General features: G+C 39.2%; 1 protein-coding gene and 1 pseudogene across 1 annotated transcript; both read left to right on the top strand.

Annotated features, from left to right (window-relative positions):
* Window positions 1-4345: 4345 nt before the first annotated feature.
* LOC148908130 (uncharacterized) lies at window positions 4346-5271 on the top strand (annotated as a pseudogene).
* Window positions 5272-5291: 20 nt separating this feature from the next.
* On the top strand, window positions 5292-8161 carry LOC116292034 (uncharacterized). The gene is made up of 2 exons (XM_089035782.1): window positions 5292-6893; window positions 6992-8161. Exons 1-2 carry the CDS (start codon window positions 5292-5294, stop codon window positions 8159-8161), a joined length of 2772 nt encoding a protein of 923 aa, XP_088891908.1.
* Window positions 8162-22590: the final 14429 nt, after the last annotated feature.

Genomic DNA, 22590 nt, shown 5'->3' with positions numbered 1-22590 from the left:
TGGAGTGTTGTCTTCAGAGAGCCAGATTGGCTGCGGTATTTGCTCAGCGTTCCATTCTTGGTCCGCTCTTCTTTCTCTTGTACATAAATGATTTACCAGAGTGTCTGAGAGAATACCTGGTATGTTTGCTGATGATATTAATCTGACAGCAACTGGTAGATCAATAGAGGAAGTTGAAAGTGCCATAAATTGTGACCTTCAGTGCGTTAAGAACTGGTTGTTAGTTAACAAATTGAGCCTTAATGTAGTGAAAATCGAATTTCTGGTTATTGGGTCTCACTATAACGTGCGCACTATCACTGATCAGCCTAATGTAGAGATCGGTCAAGAATCCATAAAACAAGTTGCCCAAAGTAAGGTTCTTGGGATGAGCATGTTGATAGCATAGCTAAAAAAGTTACGTCGGGTATAGGAGCCATTAGAAAAATCAGAGACTTCGTGCGTGCATATTCTTCCTACTTACAGTGCAACACTCCTATTTCCCAATTTTATTTACTGTAGTTATCAACGATTTAATAGCAACTAACCAAGTGTTCAATCGCCTATGGACTACATACTTCGCGCATAAGGACGTTAAATTGCAGGTCCCCCCTCACCAAAATGAAGTATGCTTTAAGTACACATTGAGTATACTTTTATCAAATGAAGTATGTTGTAAGTATACATCAACAGTACATGAAGCTTACAAGCATAACTACTTCACTTGTACTTCTAGTACGTAGAAAGTACTTCTCAATTGAAGTCTATGTGAAGTATATACCGCAATTAAACTGGCTCTTTTTATCCTACAGTTTTACAGAATTAAGTACATATGAAGTACAAAATCGAAATTGCAGGTTGTAATTAATTTAAACTCATTGGAGTACACAATAAGTACTGCAGTTGTCCTTTTTATATGATCAGCTCTACACTTAAATGTTGTACTTCATTTGTACTTATGCCTATAAAAACTTAAAGGAAATAAAATAATTTGAAGAGCATACTTTTACAAAGTATGAAAACTAATTGATTATTATGAAGACATGAAAATATTGCTATCAGAAAAAGTGCATTTTTTTGACTATGCTTTTGGATGGTGGAACTGCTTCAAGGTTCTGGGGTATATCTTTATTTCCACCAAATGGCAACAGTGTCATCCAAAAAAAGCCCTACAGCTGCTGCTTTGCAGCTAATGACTGTATTTTGGACAAGAGAGGAGAGGAGAGAGTGCAACCTAACTGGAGCAAATGGGAAAAAAATGTCTTGACACAGACATTGTTCAGGCCATTATAGGTAATAAGAGAACATGTAATTAGCTTCCTGATTGAATGGATCAAAAACAGTTTGCCGTGTAAGGCTGCTAAAATAATTTACAGTATAATATAATAATTAAATGGAATTGATTTTTGTGGCTACTACCTCGAAGAGGCAAAGCCACTATGTCATCGAGTTGTGTCCGTCCGTAAGAGAGTGAGTGTGACTCGGCAAACGTTCGAAATTAATCGAAAGGGTTTCGAGGCAATGTGATTAACTTCGGAACCAATCAGCAATTATCATCAATAATAAACAATTCGATACGAAACAATGAATAAACTTCGGAACCAATCAACGCTTGAACAACAAAATCTCGCTGTTCTCCGATTATTGCCGAAGGGGATGACAACCGATGACGGCCTTGGAACCTCGTGGTGGGAGACTCGACTGTTAATGGTTGATTGTTCAAAGTTCAAGTAAGTGAAATGTTTTTATAAAAATGTTTCATTTTTATTTATCACAACTTTATTTGGTTTTTCTGTACTATTAAACAAAAGGTTTTGCAAGTGTTACTCAAATTCTAGGCCGATTTTTACGGCGAAATTACCAGGCAGGACAATGAAGACAAATCTGGCTGAACACAGACAATGAGCTTTGTATGCAGATAAAAAATCCTTTATTGGGAAAGCAAAAGCTTCTTCGGAGGATGATTGAGCCTCTTTGGAGGATAATTGAACCTCTTCGGAGGATAATTGAGCCTCTTTGGAGGATAATTGAGCCTCTTTTACTAATTTTGGCATGTTCTTTTCGAATACTATTTTTCGTTTATGTTGGATTAAATTTTAAAATGTCACGCAGCCTGATAACCCCTCATTAACAAAGAAAGAAGTTGTAAAATACCTTGAACTACTTTTTATTTTAATAAATTGTGTATATATATATATACGTTAAATGGTCTGCTTCGTTCTACATTCTACAGGTTTCTCAACATAAAGCTGGCACTGTTACACTCTGCCCACTCAAAAAAAAAAAAAAAAAAAAAAAAAAAATTGATGTAGCGACCACAACAAACAGAAAATAATATTTGGACATTTTCAACGAAATTTGGGAAAGCTCAAAACAGCTCTTTTGACGTCTCCCTCCAAAACATTCAGCTCCTAGCCCGGCCGAAAACTACCAAACACAAAGACAGGAAACTAGTGCCAGGGCGAGCCATAATATGAAAACAACAACCACAGTAGTGTACCTAGTTGTATGCCATTATTACGCACATGCGTTCCAATAAGGTGGAGGGAAATCTATAAATATATAAATCTACTTGCAAAAATGTGTCACAGAAAAACACGACATAAGTAATTTAGTGAGAAACTAAATTAAAAGACAAAAGAAGATCAATGAAGCTGAATTCTGAATACAAAAGGATGAGTTCGCCTTCAGTGATCTTCTCTTTTCATTCTAATTTATTCCTATCCCACTAAACTACAAATGTTCTTTTTTCCTGTGACAACCTTCTTGCAAGTAGGTGTGTATATATATATATATACAAAAGCAATAAAACAGCATGGCATGCCTCGGAGAAAATCCTGGGTATACCCCTCAACACGGACAAAAATATATAGACTACACTTGCTTCCTCAGCAAACCCGTTAAAAACATGTTAGTTAAAGCATTCCAGTAAAAATAAATGAACTAAATCCCAGTTTCGCAATTCTGTAGTAGCCACATGCGCTCGTCGAGCGTCTATGTTTTAAACTTCTCCTTATATCTCTTTAATTTTAAGGGTTTTCACTGACTATGGCAAGAAAAAGAAACACAGCCATAAAAGAGTCGGACATCAAGAGAGCAATGTGGAACAAGTTAACATCGCAAGACACGGAGAAAAATAGTAGCAAAAATTGAGGTAAGCTTGTCAATTTGATGTTTTCTTTTGGTTTGTGACATTTTGTTGTTGCTCTTAGGTATCATTATATGTGTCCGTTTGGACCTAGACTATTAAGATCGGGGCTGTTCCTACACAAATCTTCCTTTAATCCTCGTTATCTTTCATAATTACAACGTAGAATTTTCTTATTAACGGTAGATTCCATAATTTTGTAAAACATCGTAGTCCCCTACGTCTTTTCTACGTCTTCGTTCTCCCTCCCCTGGGGCATGATTGGATTATTACACACAGGAATCCCGGTCGCGCGAAACAAAGGGTTCCCAATTCCCAAAACCAGATTCCTGAACATTATATTCTTCGAAAACCATGCAACATCTTGTATGAACAATTTATATGATGGCCAATTCATTGTGCTTTTTAACATTATTCTACAATCAAGTGATTAAATCATATTTAAAAAAAAAAAAATGTGTGTGATAAAATGTGTACCGGTATATCAAGAGTATATATATTCTACTTTTTGGTGAAACATACTTCCTGCTGAAGTATCATTTCCTTTATCATTTATGCTAAAAATGATAAAGAATTACTTTGGTGAAGGTAAGCATACTTCATGTTGAAATATATAACGTATACTTTTTGCCTAACCCTTTTTGCATACAGTCAATTCAAAAAATGTTGTCGTCAACCAACTCAAGTCTACGCGACTGGACCGAAAGGAACTCTGGGTAGCAATCATTGAAGCCGAGTTGACTCCATAATTCTATCTGACTAGTTATGCCTGGTTTACAGCACAAACCTTCGTAGGCGAGCGGGAAGTGTTGAAGGAGACGTTTTTTAAATGCCTTCATACTTTCGGAATTGTGAACTGAATCATAACTACTTTGTTTTATCTTCTACTATATTATACTATATTCTATCACATGACAGGAAGTCAGGTGATCCCATGAGATAGCACAGCGCTTGCGCAAGTCATTGCACGGATTGCGTTCAAAGCAAGTTGTTCTTATAATTTTTGTTAAAGTCTTCAAACGATTCTGGATTAGTCTAACGCAGTTAGTCTAGCAAGAAATCCAGCTGGGATCAACGTAGTTGATACCTAAACGTTGTTGTAAGGTCCTAACGTGGTTAGGAACCGACGTACACTGGTACAATATGGGCGACGAGGCCGGTGAAGGCTCGATTGTGACGGCCAGAGACACGCCACCTAATGGTGATCATGATGTGAATGGCATGTTTGCCGCATTGCTTGGACAGATGCAAGCAATGAACCAAAACTTCGCTTCTTTCTGTTCAGGAGAAGCCGAAGAGGACAGTGACCAGGAGTCCAGTCGCCATGATCATGAAGCGGGACAGGGTGATATAGTCGACGAAGCCCTACAGACACTCATCAACAGTCAGAATGGGGTAAAAACGCCAGAACCCGATGTCTTACAGGACATAGCAGCCGATCTAAATGTAAACGAAAAGACGGATCCTGCTATTCATGAGGGACTGGCGGGCATATTCAATACCCTTGTCAAGTCAAAGATGAGCGAAGAAAAGCTGAAGGAAAAAATGGACAAATATGTTCGTCCAGAAAACATAAAGGACCTACGGGTCCCTAAGGTTAATCCACTAGTTTGGAACCAGTTGTCGTCCAGCATGCGATCGCAGGACTCAAAATCACAAAAGTTGCAAGGCATTTTGATGGGATCCACCATGGCATCCATCAAAGCGGCAGATCTGGTGATGAAAAAGTATCCTGGTGACCGGGATCTGTTAAAGATCATCACCGACAGTGTAGCCATGGGCTTACAGTTTAATCATGAGGTCAACCTATCAAGGAGAATGGCCATGAAAAAAGAGCTCCACAAGGATTACGCGTCTCTCTGTAATGTTTCACCCGCAGGGGATGGTGATTCGGAATTTCTCTTTGGCGACTTGTCCAAAATAACCAAAGACATCGCCGAGGCAAACAAGCTGACAAAGAGGGTTCGTCCCACCTCTACAACAACACGTGGGGGTCATCATGGCGGCCACCAGAGCTATGGCTACAAAGGGAATCGCCGATTCCAGCCGTATGGCAGAAGTAAAAACAGTTCTTTTTTAGACAGAGGCCATCCCTCCACAAATACAGGAAGAAAAAGGAGGGGACAAGCAACCAACGCCAATAAAGGTATGCCCTGATGTCCATATGTGCTATGATATAGACAATGACATATTATCATGGTTACTTAAACCTGCTGAGTTTACAGCGGGGAGGCTAACTGAATACCTTGATCAATGGTCTGAATTAACAAATGACCCATCTATACTTAACATAGTCAAAGGGGTTAAAATTGAAATGATTTACCGTAGTGATATGATTGCTCGACCTAATGCCAGACCTAGTGTCTTCAATCACAATGAACATGTCATTGTTGAACAGGAAATTGATAAGCTAATTAAGAAGAATGTGATTATAGAAACATCTAAAGAAACAGATGACTTTATATCCACTATATTTTTACGACCCAAGAAGGACGGCACGCATCGTATGATTCTCAATTTAAAACAATTCAATGAGTATGTTGTGTATCATCATTTTAAGATGGATACATTGGAGCATGCCATCCAACTTATGAAACCAGGGTGTTACATGGCGTCGGTAGATCTTAAAGACGCATACTACACAGTACCTATTTATAGTTTGCATCAGAAATATCTAAATTTCTGGTTTGATGGCAAATTCTACCAGTACACTTGCTTACCAAATGGGTTAGCTAGTGCGCCGCGCTTATTTACTAAGCTACTAAAGCCAGTTTATTCGACACTCCGCAGCATGGGGCATGTTAGCTCAGCATATATCGACGACTCTTATTTGCAAGGTGATAGTTTCAGAGAATGTTATAACAATGTTGTTGACACTGTGCGGCTGTTTTCTTCATTGGGGTTTTGTGTACACCCCGACAAATCAGTATTTACACCAACGCAACAACTGGTTTTTCTAGGATTTATTTTAAACTCGAACACGATGACAGTTGTGCCTACTGATGAAAAGAAAGAGAAAATTATCTCTGTTTGTTCTGTGGTTTTAGCTAAACCTAATCCCTCAATTAGAGAAGTCGCTGAGTTAATAGGAACACTCGTTTCCAACTTCCCCGGGGCTGAATTTGGACCATTACACTATAAAGAACTCGAACAAGAAAAATATTTTGCCCTTGTTCTGTCTAAAGGAAACTATGTCGGGCCCATGAGTTTATCAACGCGTGCTGTCTCTGAGATAAGATGGTGGTTAGATAATGTACAAAATCTCAAATGTGACATTGTGCGGGGCAATCCTGACATTGTTATTAAATCGGATGCTTCTAACCTTGGTTGGGGTGCTATATACGGAGAGCAAAAAGCGGGAGGGCGATGGATGTCCTCTGAGGCCACGCTGCACATCAACGTTCTGGAATTAAAGGCGGCCTTTTTTGCACTGAAATGCTTTTGCTCTAACTTAAACAATCAACATGTACGTATCTTTATCGATAACACCACAGCAGTATCCTACATTAATAATATGGGAGGTTCTAAATCTGTTGTTCTTAACTCCCTTGCCATTAAAGTGTGGGATTGGTGTATCGCTAGGAACCTGTGGGTTTCTGCGGTGCATATCGCAGGAAAACTCAACATCGAAGCGGATGAAAAGTCGCGAAAGTTTAATGACAAACATGAGTGGCGGATTAACGAACAATGTTTCAACGAGATTATCGAATTGTTCCCTACAGTTAACATTGATATGTTTGCTAGCCGGCTAAACAATATGCTTGACGTATATTGCTCGTGGAAGCCAGACCCTGGCAGTAGCCATGTAGATGCGTTTTCACTTAATTGGAATAATTATGAATTTTATGCCTTTCCTCCATTCAGCCTAATCCCGAAATGCCTATCCAAGATAACACAAGACAAAGCTCATGGAATACTTATTACTCCATTATGGCCAACTCAGACATGGTTCCCAACACTACTGCAGCAGTTATAGAGACAACCGTGGATCTACGCTCCGAGAATGGACCTACTACGACACCCGTCACGCAACGAACCACATCCACTGTGTCGGAAACTATGCCTGATGGTATGTCCCTTATCAGGGAACACTATGGAAACTTGGGCATTCCAGCAAACGTTACCGAAGTGCTCTTGGCCTCTTGGAGACCATCCACTCAAAAACAGTACAACACGTACCTCCGGAGGTGGATGGCGTTTTGTAATCAAGGAAAGGTTAATTACCATTCACCAACGGTAAACGACACTCTTAAATTCCTCATGAAACTTTATCAAGAGGGCGTCAGTTACTCAACGCTTAACACTGCACGCTCCGCTTTGTCTACCGTAGTTAATATAAAAGACTTCGGTAACAACCCAGTTGTTACCAGATTTATGAAAGGAATTTTTGAGTTGCGTAAACCCACGCCTAAATACACAGAAATATGGGATGTGTCAATCGTTTTACGTTATCTGTCAGGACTCTACCCTTATGAATCATTAACACTTAAGGATTTGACACTTAAATTACTTATGTTATTGTTACTAGTATCAAGCCAAAGAGGTCAGACAATTCATTTACTGGACATAAATAATCTAGTTACTTCAGAGGACAAATATGTTTTTCATGTACTCGACCATACAAAAACCAGTAAACCAGGAAAGCCTTACGACATACTTCAGATTTGTGCCTATGACATTTACCCAAATAATTGTCCTTTAGCATGTCTTAAGGAATACATAAACAAAACTAAGCAGCTTAGAGGAAGCGAAACCAAGTTATTCATCAGCTATGTGAAACCGTTTAAGCCCGTATCTAGAGACACGATCTCCAGATGGACAAAGACTGTCCTTGATAAAAGTGGCGTCGATACTAACGTCTATAAAGCACATAGTACTAGAGCAGCGTCGACATCAAAGGCCAGCAGAGGAAACGTACCAATAGATCAAATAATGGCTAATGCTGGCTGGAAGTCAGCGGAAACGTTTTACAAATTTTACAATAAACCAGTTCAATCTAGTACTAGCATCACGGATGTGGTTTTGAAGATTTGAAACCATATCTACCTATATACACATATACATATACAGTTGTTTAAGTTCGAGTAATTCTTTCGTGGAAATTAATAAATCAACACTTTGTGTTTACACCATCTTGTATCGTTGGTCTATAAGACATATTTATACACTCTTAACTGGAATGTGTGCCAGTAATGTTTGATGCATCAACAGCTTTAAAGTCTCATGGGATCACCTGACTTCCTGTCATGTGATAGAATTGGAAAATTAAACGAGACTTACCTGTAAGTTGAAGTTTGATTGAGATTCTATCACATGACATTGGAAGGAAGGAGATCACATGCCCGCCTCTTCCCGCCCTTGTCTATTTATACATTATATCAGCTGGGGTATATAAATGTATGTATTTCTGGATTTTATGTTGATGCAACAAACATCGTTTTAAAGAATGACTTGCGCAAGCGCTGTGCTATCTCATGTGATCTCCTTCCTTCCAATGTAATGTGATAGAATCTCAATCAAACTTCAACTTACAGGTAAGTCTCGTTTAATTTTCCAATTATATTATATTATCTTATATTATCTTCTACTGTTTTTCTTTCCCTAAACCCGAAGACATGCATTTGATGGATTCTTTCTCGCCATTATTATCTTATTTCTAGCGGGAACAATTAATTCAGAACGAATATTTAACCGCTTCAGTGATTTTTACCCATATTCCTTTCGGTCCAGTCGCGTAGGCTTGAGCAAGTCGACGACAACGTTTTTTGAATTGACTGTATACTTTTTGCTGAAGTATTGTATACTTTTTGCTCAAGTATACTTTTTGCTAAGTATACTTTTCAAGGGGCCCAATTTCAGCACCTTGGCAGTATAATTGTAGTATACTCCATTTATACTTTCTTCAAGTATGCTTTTCAGTACAATTAAATATGTACTTAAAGCATGCTTTATTTTGGTAAGGGCCGTCTCGCCACACTCATACCCTAGGGCATTCTTAAATTCAACAAAACATGTGTTTTATTTATATCATAACTTTAACAAGATTACCCTTCGTCTACACACACAAATTATACTTGCATATAGAGCACACAGGTATCTGTACGTCTTTATAAAGGTATGGGTAGTGAATAAATTAAATGTACTCAGACAAATCCTTTTATTTCACATAACTCACTCAATTTGTGCGCGTAAAAATTGTTTTGACATCCAATTTTTTGTGCTTTTTTTCCCACATTGTAAAATATGTGTAACTTAGTACATGCTATCAAAGCTGGAGTTGAGTGACAATATCTATCAAAGGACTATTTTCACGTTATGCTGTATTACTTTGCAGGTTCAAGTAGACAAAAAAAAAAAAAAAAAAAAAACGTTTTCAGCATATTATACAATGGCTTCTCTGCTTTTGAAGTATTGTCACAAAATTTAGATAATGCTATCTGTGTCATCTGTGGTATCATTGGTCAAGTCTATTTTGGTGATGGCAATGAAAAAAAAAATGCTGCAATTTAAATGGGGTAGGTTAATAATTTATCCATCAAGTTGCTGTGTAAAATAATGGTTATTATTTTGTTGTGGTTTTTATGTTATCATATCATAATTTCTTATTACTATTCATATCATTATTATCACCATTATTATTAAAGGTAACCATTTGCGAAGATCTGGATGATAACAATGAAGGAATCCCTAAAACTTTAGAAAGTCTTTTAGAAACTTTAAAGTCTGATCTGGTGGAAAAGATGACATTTATATCCTCATTGAAAAAGTTGGAAGTGGCAGCACATAAAATTCCACCAATAATCGCCTCATCACTTCGAGGTAGTAAAGTCTACAACACTGAGTCCGATTCCCAGCGGGTCTTTCGCCCGGAATAATCTCGTTCCCAAGCACTATAACTTATCTATATTTCTATATCTTGTATTTCATAAGTGCTACGCGGTCCACAAATTCTCAACACTGAGCTTAATAAGAAAAGTGTTTACCCCTTAAGGTAAAATTCTTCAAAAACATGATATCAATAGTAAGCTAATTCTGTTATATATTTTTATTGTACTTAGGTACCATATCTTAGGTGCCATATTTTTTATTTGATTATGCTCACAGGATTTATTACATTTTTCATGACTATGGTAGAGTGCTTTTCATAAACCCATGAAATAAATACTAATGTATTTTTCACTATGATAGACCTAATCGGCTAACGTGTTGCTATAAACGTTTCCACCCAATTCAAACCACATGGGAGTAAGTTTCATTGTTCGTTATATTTTAGTTTGAGAGTTGAATTCGTAGAGACAAACGCTTCTATTCCCAGGAGGTTTGAATTGGGTGTTAACGTACATAGCAACACGTTAGCCCATTAGGTGTATTGCACCGTAACTCTTTGTTTTCTTCTGTTTGGTACGGACTATTAAACTGTAAATGGTATTTGACAGTTGTTTCATGGGTTTTTGAAAGACACTAATAACAAATGCATTTGTTATTAAATTCTGATATTGGTAATTATTCTCTATTCATGAATTCTTAATTAAGAAAAATAGAAAAGTAACTGTAATAAAAACTAAATGTGAGGAGTGTTAAGTGGTACTCCCGCTAAGAGCTGTCCGGTGAATTTGGGTTCGCAAAATCGATTCTTTTTATTTTTTGTGAGTGAAAAGCCTTTGGTATACATAAACTAAAAATAAAGTTTTTTTTTTGAAATTATATTTTTGGGCTTCGTTACACGCCAAAATCTATTTTGCCCGTGTCTGGCTATTTGGAGAGCTCACTCGATGGTTGCATTTGGGTAGAATTCAGAGAGCTGCCGACTCAAAACTATTGTGTATTTCCAAATTTTAGCTACACTGTTAACTTCAGATACTTTTCATCTGCTCTTCAAAGAAGATTGAAAGCATTTGATTAAAACATAAATTTATTGGACTGCCTAAAGCACATCCCTGTTTCGAGCTTTCATCGAGGCGTCAAAAATGCACTAAAAATATGATGTAAAATTTCGAAAAGGGGACCTCAAACTGAGCTAAATTATACTTGGCTTTCAAAATATACTCTTATTTTTACAGGATCAGAAGTGAAACCTGCGGGTATCGAGCTGGTTTTGTCGCGAACGAAAATTTATCGAAGTCCGTGATCGACAAAATTTGCATAATTTCTAACAAATTACGCCGTCGAATTTACGTCCGCTTAAAATGATATACGGTAATTCTGGCTAGAAATGTGCCTTAAAATCAGATTAGAAATGTCTGAGTTGGTGAAAAGTGAAATGTAAAAAGAGTTTTATCGAAAAATATCATTGTATTTTCTTGAATTTTGCTTAATATTAGACTGTGTTTGCGCGGTGCTTAATAAGAGTTTGAATGTCACGCAACGCACTGGCACATCCGACGACAATACATAGGTTCCGCCTTGGAATTTTTTTTTCTAATATGGTCGTAAACTTGGTTTCACTTGGTTTCACTTGTCCAAGGAACATCTCACGGAATGCGAATTGATTTTGTTGCGAGCGGGATTTCTAAATATAACGCAGCAAATAGAGAAAATGCTAGTGTCCCCGAGACATCGTAGCAATCTTGGTCTCTAGTGGAGAGAAAGAACAGTATGCCAGCATCCCCAGCTCAAGGGAAAGCATGAGAGGGCCAAAGATGATCGAGCCTTTACCTTAAGAATGGTCAAGGAAGTAAATAATGTCTTTGGCGTCATTATTCCTATAGAGTCACGTGATGAGTACTTTCCCCTTTTATTTTAAATTAATTCTGGTTTATCGAGTTACGTTTTTTCAAGGTCCGTGCACCTGCAGTTCATCTAAGACTGACTTTTGACATTTTACACTTAGCAGTGGCGTAATATCTACTAGCTTTAGCTTTAACAGCTTTCGGCTGTTGTATCACAGCGTGGTGAAAGCCCAAAGATCGAATTAGAATTTAGTAGTTGATTTTTGAGGAGGGAGGAAAACCGGAGAACCCAGAGAAAAACCCTCGAAGCACAGGAGAGAACCAACAAACAACTCTACTCACATGCGACATCGAAATCGACAGGACTCGAACTCGGGCAGCATTGGTGAGAGGCGGTGCATTAGTAGCGCACGCCACCGGTGCGAGTAGCGCCATATCCACAGGAATCCACAGGAAGAGTTTGAATGTCACGCAACGCACTGGCACATCCGACGACAATACATAGGTTCCGCCTTGGAATTTTTTTTCTAATATGGTCGTAAACTTCAAAAAAAGTATTCAAAACGTTGGCTTAGGTTTATTAAAGTATGCACTATTTTATTTATCACCTTACGAGTGTGTGACAAGAGAAGGGAAGGGAAATGACCCGCCAAACCAGTTTCCCGCCATTTTAATCTAGCTAACCATTCTCTTTCTGACTTCATTGTTTTCGGTCTTTCTTTGCTTAACGGCAACAATGATTGTCGCAAGACCAAAGAAATGCGGCTTATTCACCTATTGCATTGGGCACTCTTAGTCCCAACGGGATTAATGAACGCTTTATTTTCAACTAACCTTTTCTTTTGTCTTTTGATTGTTTGTTTTTGTTTCCTTGCCTACCTTGCTCTCATTGGTTTCTTTTGTCTTATTCTATCACATATACACTCCTTTCTACCACTTCTTTCTCTTTTACTCCGACGAAGGACTAGCGTCCGAAACGTCAGTAAGTTTTTTCATCTTTTCACGGTGTATAATTTACCTTTTCATCATAATAACAACGGTCGACTTTTGAGCCGGGGTCGATGACAAGTCTCAGATTCTGACAATTCTCAGTATTCTGCCGATAAATTTTCCAATTGAATCAATAGGAAATCAATAAAATAAAACAATAACAGAATTACGATTTCATTTCTTATCTGAAACGATTTAGTGGTGCCGTGTTTTCATGTGAAAGGATAGTAGCGTTACGCGGGTGATTCCCGCCATCTTGACAAGATATGCTTGATAGGTGACATAGTACCATGCACAACATTCAGAATAATTCGCAAACGGTAAGAGGTTCACACGGGTTCACCTCGATATTTTTGATTATTAGGAATAAAAGCTTTAGAATATTTATAAACACAGACATGTTATCCATCGTAAAACCAGAGGACAAGCGATAAAGATGCACGATATTTCAACCTTCAGTGTCAGCGAGTGAAAGCGATGGCCATCTTAACGTTATAAATTTACATAGAAATACGTCTTATCTGGAAACGAAACTTGGTGTACAGGAATTACTGCTATTAATCCATGCGACAGTTAAAAAATATGAGGTTATGATAAGTAATATAAGGGGAAATTAATGGTTCTTTTCGACGACTATGAAACTCTTGTGATATTTTTTGTTGCCTGTGATCATGATTGTGATTGGTCGATTAGGTCACGTGCCACTTGATCACCCTCCTCTGTTTCACGCTTATGTGTTGATTTCCCGTAATCCTTTGCGCGGTGTGTGTTTACCATGTGCACAAAGTAGTGTGCCGCGCTTGAATCCCGTGTTGTCAATTCGGTGAGCTTTTGTATTGTTTTCCTTTAATTTTTCATGTCATACATAGTAATTTTGCCTTGGATCCTTTTAGGTTTCACCGGGCCTTTCCCTGGAATGTTTTTTTGTGTGGTATTTCTACACAATTGTACTGTTTGTGTGCCAGAATTAAGTTTAGCTTTACCAAAACAATGCCCGTGCCGAGAGCCGAGTAGACACCTTTCTTTCGAAGAAAATACAAGATCCAAAACAGTTAGATGACAAGGTTTGGTGTAACGACTTGACGTCATGGCCAAGCATTAACCTAGGTCACATATTTCATTATGTCCTTTCCACAAAAGCATTCGACACAAATTACATTGGTCAGTACAAGGCACGCAAAGCATATTCTTATTGTAAGAGCTCCCATGTCCATCAAATTCTCACCTACTTGCCTCCACGTTCAGATGATCTTGTTGTTATAAAATCTTCTGTAACGCCTTCGATGAAAGTCTATGATAAACCGTGGGACCTTTGGGTTGTCATCTCTAAATCTTCTGGACTCATTTCTGCATACTGCCTTTGCACTGCTGATTTCTGTTGTAATCAAGTTTGCTCCTCAAAGCATAGTTACAAACAAACTATGCTCAAAGTCTTCTTGCCGCATCCCTCGTGGTAAAAGGTGCTATTACTTGTACTACATAGCAAACATGGCAAATCAAGAGGCTCCCCAAATTTCAAGTATCCAAAATTTCAAAAAAGAAAAGGTGACCACATCCCCGCACAAATACGGAAAACCTGTAAGATGTACGGTGCTTAGGAATAGTCCATTGAAACCGTCGAGGGATGGCCTAGGACAAATTTTCTCAATGGAACTTTGCGACAAGGACCTTACTTCAAGTGCAAGAACAATATGCTTCAATGAAAAAAAGTTCGAAGCATTTGAACCACTGAAAACATATGTCCTTGAACAGTTTAAGTTGAAGAAAGGGTTTGGACATGAAGACATCGAGATGGTCATAACAGAAAATACAGTTGTTAAAGAATCAACCAGTGCTTTCAAGATTGACCTCACACCATTCACCATTAGTCTAATCATAAAAGGGGAGACACAGAACGTCAGGTTTATTGAACTGACCGCAAAGGTGTTAGTCATCGAGGACATAGAGATCGTAGGCAAATATCCCAGTAAAGTGGAAAAAAGAGAAATTCTCCTCGCCGACAAAACAGGTAAAATTTTCCTTGTTATCTGCAGAGCCCGTGCCAAAGTCTGTGAATTCAAGGTAGGAGATGTACACATTTAACAAGCGACGTTATTTAACCACGGCATTTGAGATCTCTACCGAAGTCGGTAAAGAAGATTTACAGGTAGATGAAACCGTATCCAGCATACTCGAGGGAAGCCCCACGTTATAACTACCATCGAGATGGCCATTCTAGTCATTAAAGAATACAAATCTTTTGTAAAGTACTGATGATCTCCCTAATGACGACGAATCGCTGGCCATGATAAGTAGAGACCTTATTGAACTGTAACTGATTTATATAATAGCTAAAACTCGTTACTAGTCAAAATTCCATGGCTAAATAGCTACCGTTAATTTTTCATTGTTCTACGCGGCCGAATTCTTAAAGACCCATTGCCACTTACCGTGATGCACCGCGGTCACAGATGAATTTCGTGGTCCATGAAATTCAAAGATTCATATATTGAATAATAACTTAATATTAAATCCTTTTCGGACATAGCACTAAGGCACAACAATGATTCTTTTACATTCTTTTAAGAGTTTATTCAAAAGGTTAGAATTGTTTTTTCAGTGGTGACACGATTCAAAATGTAAACAATTTGTTATACATCACGGTAAGTGACAATGGGTCATTAAGTTTGTTGTTTGGGGTTTCTGACGATGACTGTTTCGCCATTCAAATAGTTATACAAAACTTGAGTCAATGAGGAAATTTGAACTATAATAATTCATGTAGTACTGGAACTACGGATTCAATAATAGTGAGTTGTACAAAACTTCATAACAAGACTTTTTGTTGGCTGTGATTTTTTCATAACCGAAAACAGTGAATTGTGATTTGATAAATCAAGAACAGGTACATTTCCGTATAGTTTCATCATTTTTTAGTTATTTGATTAGTTAATCAACTCACTGTACTTAGTAAATTAGCCCTATACGTAAGGGCTTACGGACAGAGAGTTAACACGCGGTTAAAAGCAGGGACAGAGAGTTAAACTTTTAAAAAGGCTATCTCAGCTTTCTTTTTTTATTTCTATCGGAAAGAGGAATAGCCTTTTGATTTGATTTTCTTTTTTTACCTTTGGAATCAAATCTGCCCTTCCTTTTCGCTCCCTTTATGGTCACCTGTTACAACAGGAATGCTCAGTTAGGAACTTTTCAACAAACAACACTCACAATGAAAGTAAGAAGGAGAAGGAGAAAGAGAATGACAATGCTGAGAATGATAGCAAGAATAAGAAAAAGAATGAGGACGAGAATGAGAATGAGATGGATAATGACGACTAGTACTATCGCGTTTAAAGTATAAAGTATAGAAACGATATCTTTGTGGCTTCGCGCTCTTTCATAAACCTCTTCTCAAGTTCAGTTTGGACTTGCTGGTCTTGTTTAGTTAAGGCAGATTCTTCGGAATCCCTTTGTCGTATGCCAAGACTGCATTTTTTTAGATCTTTAAGAAGGAAAGGACCCTCTGGGGCAGAACTTTGTCGTTTCTTCAGTTCATTTAGGTAGTCCTTCCACCAAGCTGTTTGAGTGGAGTCGAATAAGCTACCATAGTTTTCGATATCTTTGGTCAAGTTGGTCAATACGTTGTTGTCCAATTTAAGGGGAAGAGGAAGTGGTTCGCCTTTTGGAGTCGATTTCAAGAAAAACAATCGCTCTTCCTCAACTTCAGTGTCCGGCAGCCACACCTTGCTAGTGCTCCATTTTCTGTACTCGAGTTCGACTCGGCCTTTCGCTGTTTTCTCCAATTTAAATTGGTGTTGCAACGAATGGCCCTGTAACTGCTCTGTGTTATCTGACATCCACTCCTTAACATCGAGCATATACTTGATGGTCTGTACAACTGGAGAGGGATTGTAATCTGTTTGCGAAACAATCAAGGTTTTTTTGTTAGTGTATCATATTCAGTGATATAATTTTTTTAAAGTTGAAATTCTTACGCATGCCATTTATTACTTACTTTTTGGAAAATATTTAAGTGCACCAGCAAACTAAGAAACGCCAAAACCATTGTATTTTTGTTTTCTCTTCCGCAGTTATCCATTTGGATATACAGCACGGGGGGAAGTTTTCCTTTCTATTTAAGAGTGTGTCCATGATAGGACCAGGCAAAACCAGGCAGGGGGTGCTACATGGGGGTTCACCGATCTTGCTGAAACTTGGCACAGTTATAGGTCTTGGCGAGTTATTTACTATACTAGAGTATTAGTGGGATCCGTCATTTGTTGGTGAGTTAGGGTACCCCCCTAAAAATACCCATTTTGACCCAAAAACCAATATAAATCTGCCTCATTTTTACTGAAGCAGAAAAACTTTATTATTGATTGCAGAGATGTAAAACTTTTTTCTCTATAAAATAGAGAGGTCAGTTAGTGTCACCAGGCAAGGAGGTGTATTTTTCTTTTAAACCGTTGCCATGGCAACAGTATCTGTGAGACCAAAAATTGCCAAAATTGAATTTACTGTAATATCTTGTGATTCAGAGGTCAATATCTCCAATGTTCATACTGAAAACCTCAAAAATGGCTGTTAGGCAATTCAATCTATGTCTTAAATTAATAAAACAAGAAAAAAATTTGCGGGCACTTGTTAACCTTAAAATATATGACGGATTTGCTCAACCCTATTTGAACAATATCACAAAATTCAATGAGATTCAAGGCAACAGGAAAACTGGTAAACATCCTCCAAAAAGCCTTAAATTGGCTTCTAATAAACAATTATAGTTTATATTCTTCTGCAATGTAAGTTATTTTCAAGGATCATCAAAATTAACTTCAAGCGGAGACTTTTGTGTAGACGTGTACTAGCACTTTTTCCTTACCCTTTATTATGATTGTGAATCGTGTTGCATTTTGGATTATTCCCCGGAACAACTTACTAAACACCCGAATAGAACGTATTTTCCATGTACATGAAGGAAAAAGCATGTATTTGAGCAGCAGTAAGGGGGACTCGCGGTCACCATTTGGGATTGCCCGGGAATTACCCGTGTTTACGCACTAGCGTCCCCCGCGGGAATTACCCGTGTCCCGTTATATGTTGCGCGAATGTTAAGATATTTGTCTTATATATGCATGAATGTAAAAAGTTCACCAATGACTTCTGTATAATTTGCCTAAGATCCAAAGTTAACATACCTAAGCCCAAGGGTTTCTGGTGTTGTGGTAAGAAAATGCAAATAGAAGACGACACGTCAGCGCAGTGTTACGAATGTGGTAAGAATATTCGTAATGCCGTACCAAATGCTACCAGAGAGCAGTATTACGCCAATGGAGGTCGTAAGAAAACACCTTATAAGAAAATAAAATACTTTAGGGACTGGATGAGTCATATCCAAGGTCTACATCCGGTATATTTAGACAACAAAGTAAAGAAGAAAATCATAGACCATTTAGAAGAGCCAACCCCGCAAAGTCTACGGAAAACGCTGAAAAAATTAAGACTAGGGAAATATTACAAAGCTATTCCCTATCTTTTGTCTGAAATTACCGGTAAGTCTATTCCCGAGGTTTCTGATATGAGCAGAGCCGAGTGGATGTTTTGTCGGCTGGATAAGGATATTCCTTATTACCCTAACGTAATCTACGAAATATTTTATGAAATAGACCCCAGCCACCCCCTGTTAGGATGGATTCCGAGGCGACAATAACATATTACGCGTAATTCGTACGATGAATTTATATTACGCGTAATAATTTGCCAAATAAAGTCATGCAAATAATTTATATTACGCATAATAATTCGCTAAATGATTCATATTACGCGTAATAATTCGCCAAATAATTCGTATTACGCGTAATAATTCGCCAAATAATTCATATTACGCGTAATAATTCACTGAATTTATATTACGCGTAATAATTCGCCAAATAATTCGTATTACGCGTAATAATTCGCCAAATAATTCATATTACGCGTAATAATTCACTGAATTTATATTACGCGTAATAATTCACTGAATTTATATTACGCGTAATTTCTAGACTGACGTTCGATACGTAAATAGAATCCCGTCACGCTCTTTTCAAAGCAGATGTTTACTGAGCAAGCTTTCTTTGAAGCTCTTCTTTTGCCTCCTGGTAGATCTTTTTGCGAGATTCCTCGGAAAGATCTTTTACGACTGTTTTTTTGTTCCTTATGTCCGACTTTAGTTTCTCGTACTTTTCCTCTTCGGTCAGAATAAGCGAGAATTCTACGTCGTCTATCTTTCTGTCACGCAAGGCCTTTGAGACAAGATCGGTAATAGTATTTACTTTAGCCCTTGACAGAGCTATTGTCGTGTCGTGTTTTGATATTTTGCTTGACAACTGTTTCATAATGCCCGTAGCAACAGCCGAGATAATACCACAGGCTGCCCCAACGCCGGCCAAAGGAACTCCAACGATTATTCCCGGCCCAGTAAGCGAAGTAGCAACGCCGGAGCCCGTTAACACGACAGATATGGATCCTGAAGTTATCGCAATCTTATGTAGCGTACTCCTGGCTCTGACGTACTTTTTTCTAACTTTTTCATAGTGTTTTGTCTGCCCTTCCAAGTAAGCCAGGATTAAGTTTGCTTTATTCAGACGAAAGTTTTCGCCGTTTAGTTCGTTAGGTGTAGTATAGGGAACATCTGGGTACAACTTAGGTGCTGATGGTATAACATCCATTATATATACTAATGTACGACGCTTTTGGGAATGATATTGAGGAGCAGCCACATCACGACAACCGGGATTACTGGAACTGGAGGGCCTTTAGGAAGATGTTTCCGCACGCGGATGCTAGTAAGTTCGAAAGGAGGCCTCATGGGATTTACTATAACGGCTCTAGGATGTACAGCAATGAGGATTTGAAACCTACGCTGGTCGATCAGATAGACTCTCAGCTGAAGCATCCTAAGCCTAAACCCGTGCAAGGTTGGTCAAAGGAATTATTGCTTGGTACCAGTACTTATCCGATACCCGCAGTTACGTTTAATGAACATCCAAGCTTGGACCTAACGTTGAACATGCGGATCTCTAACAACCATTCCTTTCCGTTAAAGGTGCGAGATATCTTCAAAAACGTTCCCATTGTTCATACCACCGCTAAGGAATCTCATGAATGGTTAAGTGGTCCTAACATGCGTTATTGGCCGCAGCAACTAAACTTTGCGGTTTGGTGTGCCACTAGCGGCTGTGGTGTAAGTGCAAACTTAATGAAGAATTCAATATTTATGTTTCATTTTCACTTTACGGTTAGAAGAATACTGCATGAGATGGGCGTTACTGCATTACCAGGAGATGCCACGTTTTATCCAAGAGATAATAAATACAACGTTCCAGCCTATAACAGGCTTTGTAAGGAGTTCGGTGTTGTAGGGAAGGATTTTAGATGCACTGTCGGTGCTAACAATGGCTTGGGGCATATTTGGGCTTATTGGGGGATTGGTGGACACGAGCTAAGTGATAAGGAAGTTCATGCATTGAATCTACGATGGAACACGGGATATCATAAGGAAACTCACGACAGTAGCACCTTCTTTGAACCAAACGCTAAGACCACTAAGGAAGTCAGAGACGGACCTCTGTTCAAAGACGAGGGCGGTAAGTATGCAGGGGCTAACCCGCTGATTATTAAGATTACCAACGACGAGCAAACGAAGCAATACTTTAATTTCATACTCCCAGAAGGTAAAGGGTTAACCAAAGCCGGCCTTGCCCGTTTGAACCGCAGCATAGAAGCTTACGTGTATTCTATCCTTGGAGCCCAAGTAAATACCCGATCCAGCATAATCGGAAATACCGGCGCCGCAGAAGAAACGCGAGCCGAAGCTTTGATTCTATTCGAAAGTTCAATCTTGGAGGGCGACATTAGCAAGGGCGTACAGCGTTACCAACTAGCCATACAAAATTCTAAGGCAAGGTTGGACTATGCAGTAGCCCCGGGTTGTTGGTTAATGCCTAGTAATTTATCTATAAATACTGGCTCTGTAGTAGGATACAACAACAAACTTCAACGAGCTACTAAGGATATGAAGTTTGGGGTGAATGACGTGAACTCTGACACTCTTAGGAACATTCCTCACTTCGTAGAGAAGCCAAAAAAGTCACACGAAACGAAGCTACCCGTAGTTAAGAAACCATCAAAGAAGGTCCTGCCTGCGATACCTGAGGAATATGACCATAATTTACTAAAGGCCGGCTTAGCAGCTGCAAGCATTGGTCTGAGCTATTATATATGGCGATGAACAACCCCTACGTAGCTGGAGTAGATTGTGTCTATACGACTTACACAGGCGAGAAAAAATACAACCAGGCATCTTGGGTTGATGTCACGGGCATGTCTGTAGACTTGAACTACTCGGGAAAGAAATTGATAATATGCAGCATTTGCATTGGCACGAGCAGTCACGCCAACGTGGGCTTTAGGCTCCTGGATGACAATGGCGTACTGCAGCCTATGCGTGTAAAGGATAATAACAGGGAGCCTGCGCATTTCTCCGTAGAACCCAACCCCGGCAGCGCTGAGAATCTTTCGGTTTGGACTTTTCATATGGTTGCCGATTGCCATGGGAAGGTAAAGCTGCAAATGAGAGTAGACGACACGGGCGTAGTAACGATAAATAGCATACATGACCAAAGAGATCGACCTTATAATCACGCTACCATTAGCACTCTTACGGTGGTTGGTCTTTAAATATATATGAATCCGCACTTAAAAGAAACACATCATGCTTACTGTTTAGAGCCAAAGGTGTATAAAGAAGGGGATGAGTGGCTTGATATCGGAATGTGGGTTGAAGTTGGGGGTTTAGGATTAATAATATGTACTATTAGCATTAACACGGGATTGGGTGCAAACGCGGGGCTTAGGCTCGTCGACGAGAATAACCACCCATTGCTGCCTTACAGGACAAAGAATAATACTAGGGATTCAGCTCATTTCTCGTCGGAGCCCCCTCCAATGAGTGGAGAAGACTTAACGCCGGTTACTTTTCATATGATAGCCAATTGCCAATATGCCAAGCTGCAAATTCTCCCCCACGATGGCGGCGTAAGGATAAATTACGTCGGCGGCGCTGCCACCCCCGACACGACCTGGAATCATAAGCCCATTAGCACCATGAGCGTGCTGCCGCTAGTTCCGCATTATCAAGGCGGCGCGAATACTATCTTTACTTATCCCCAGTCGAGGATGCCTCGGATGCCTGACGACGATAAACCACCAGTAATACACGAGGACAAGATTAAGCCTTCATCTTCTTCAGGAGTACCACCCCAATAGCGATGACTAATATCCAGATGTTATTCCCCACGAACTTCAACAGTTCGCCGCCGGCCCTAAGTGCCAAGGAAACAACCGAACCCAGCAGCCCAGGAAGACCGGCTGCCATCTTTTTTCCCAAGTCCGTCAGCCCATTGCCTAATTTCTTTACGCCCGCGCCCGTTGCCTTAAGTGAGTTAAGGATGACTCCTACTACGCTCGAAATAGCAACCGCAAATGCCAGCGGAATACCATACTTCACCAGAGCTCTTTTTACCTTTTCCTTGGTGGTAAGTCCCAATTCTCTTTCCAGGTTTTCCTTTTGAGCCCGCAATTCCGCAAGGCGCACCTCTAGATCTTCTGTTTCCTTTTGAGCTGCTTCCCTTTCTTCCTCGGTACGAGTTTGGTCCTCGATTACTTCTTGCTGCCGCTCTATTTGCCCCTCCAGGTCTTCGATAGCCTGATCTCTTTGCCGGATTTGCTCCTCCTTAGTATTGATTTCAGCCATTAACCGTCGCCGTTCCACTAAAGAGCCGGCTATGG

This window comes from Actinia tenebrosa, unplaced genomic scaffold (genome assembly GCF_029948245.1).
Source record: "Actinia tenebrosa isolate PJP-AT-01 unplaced genomic scaffold, QUT_ActTen_1.0 PGA_scaffold3__52_contigs__length_22856419, whole genome shotgun sequence".
In the NCBI taxonomy this organism is placed as follows: domain Eukaryota; kingdom Metazoa; phylum Cnidaria; class Anthozoa; order Actiniaria; family Actiniidae; genus Actinia; species Actinia tenebrosa.
This window is presented reverse-complemented; position numbering and strand designations above follow the sequence as displayed.

Coding starts and splice junctions, on each gene's coding strand:
- LOC116292034 (XM_089035782.1), top strand. CDS start 5,292: ATGTGCTATGATATAGACAATGACATATTATCATGGTTACTTAAACCT. Junction 6,894..6,991: donor GGCTAAACAATATGCTTGAC/GTATATTGCTCG, acceptor TCCTCCATTCAG/CCTAATCCCGAAATGCCTAT.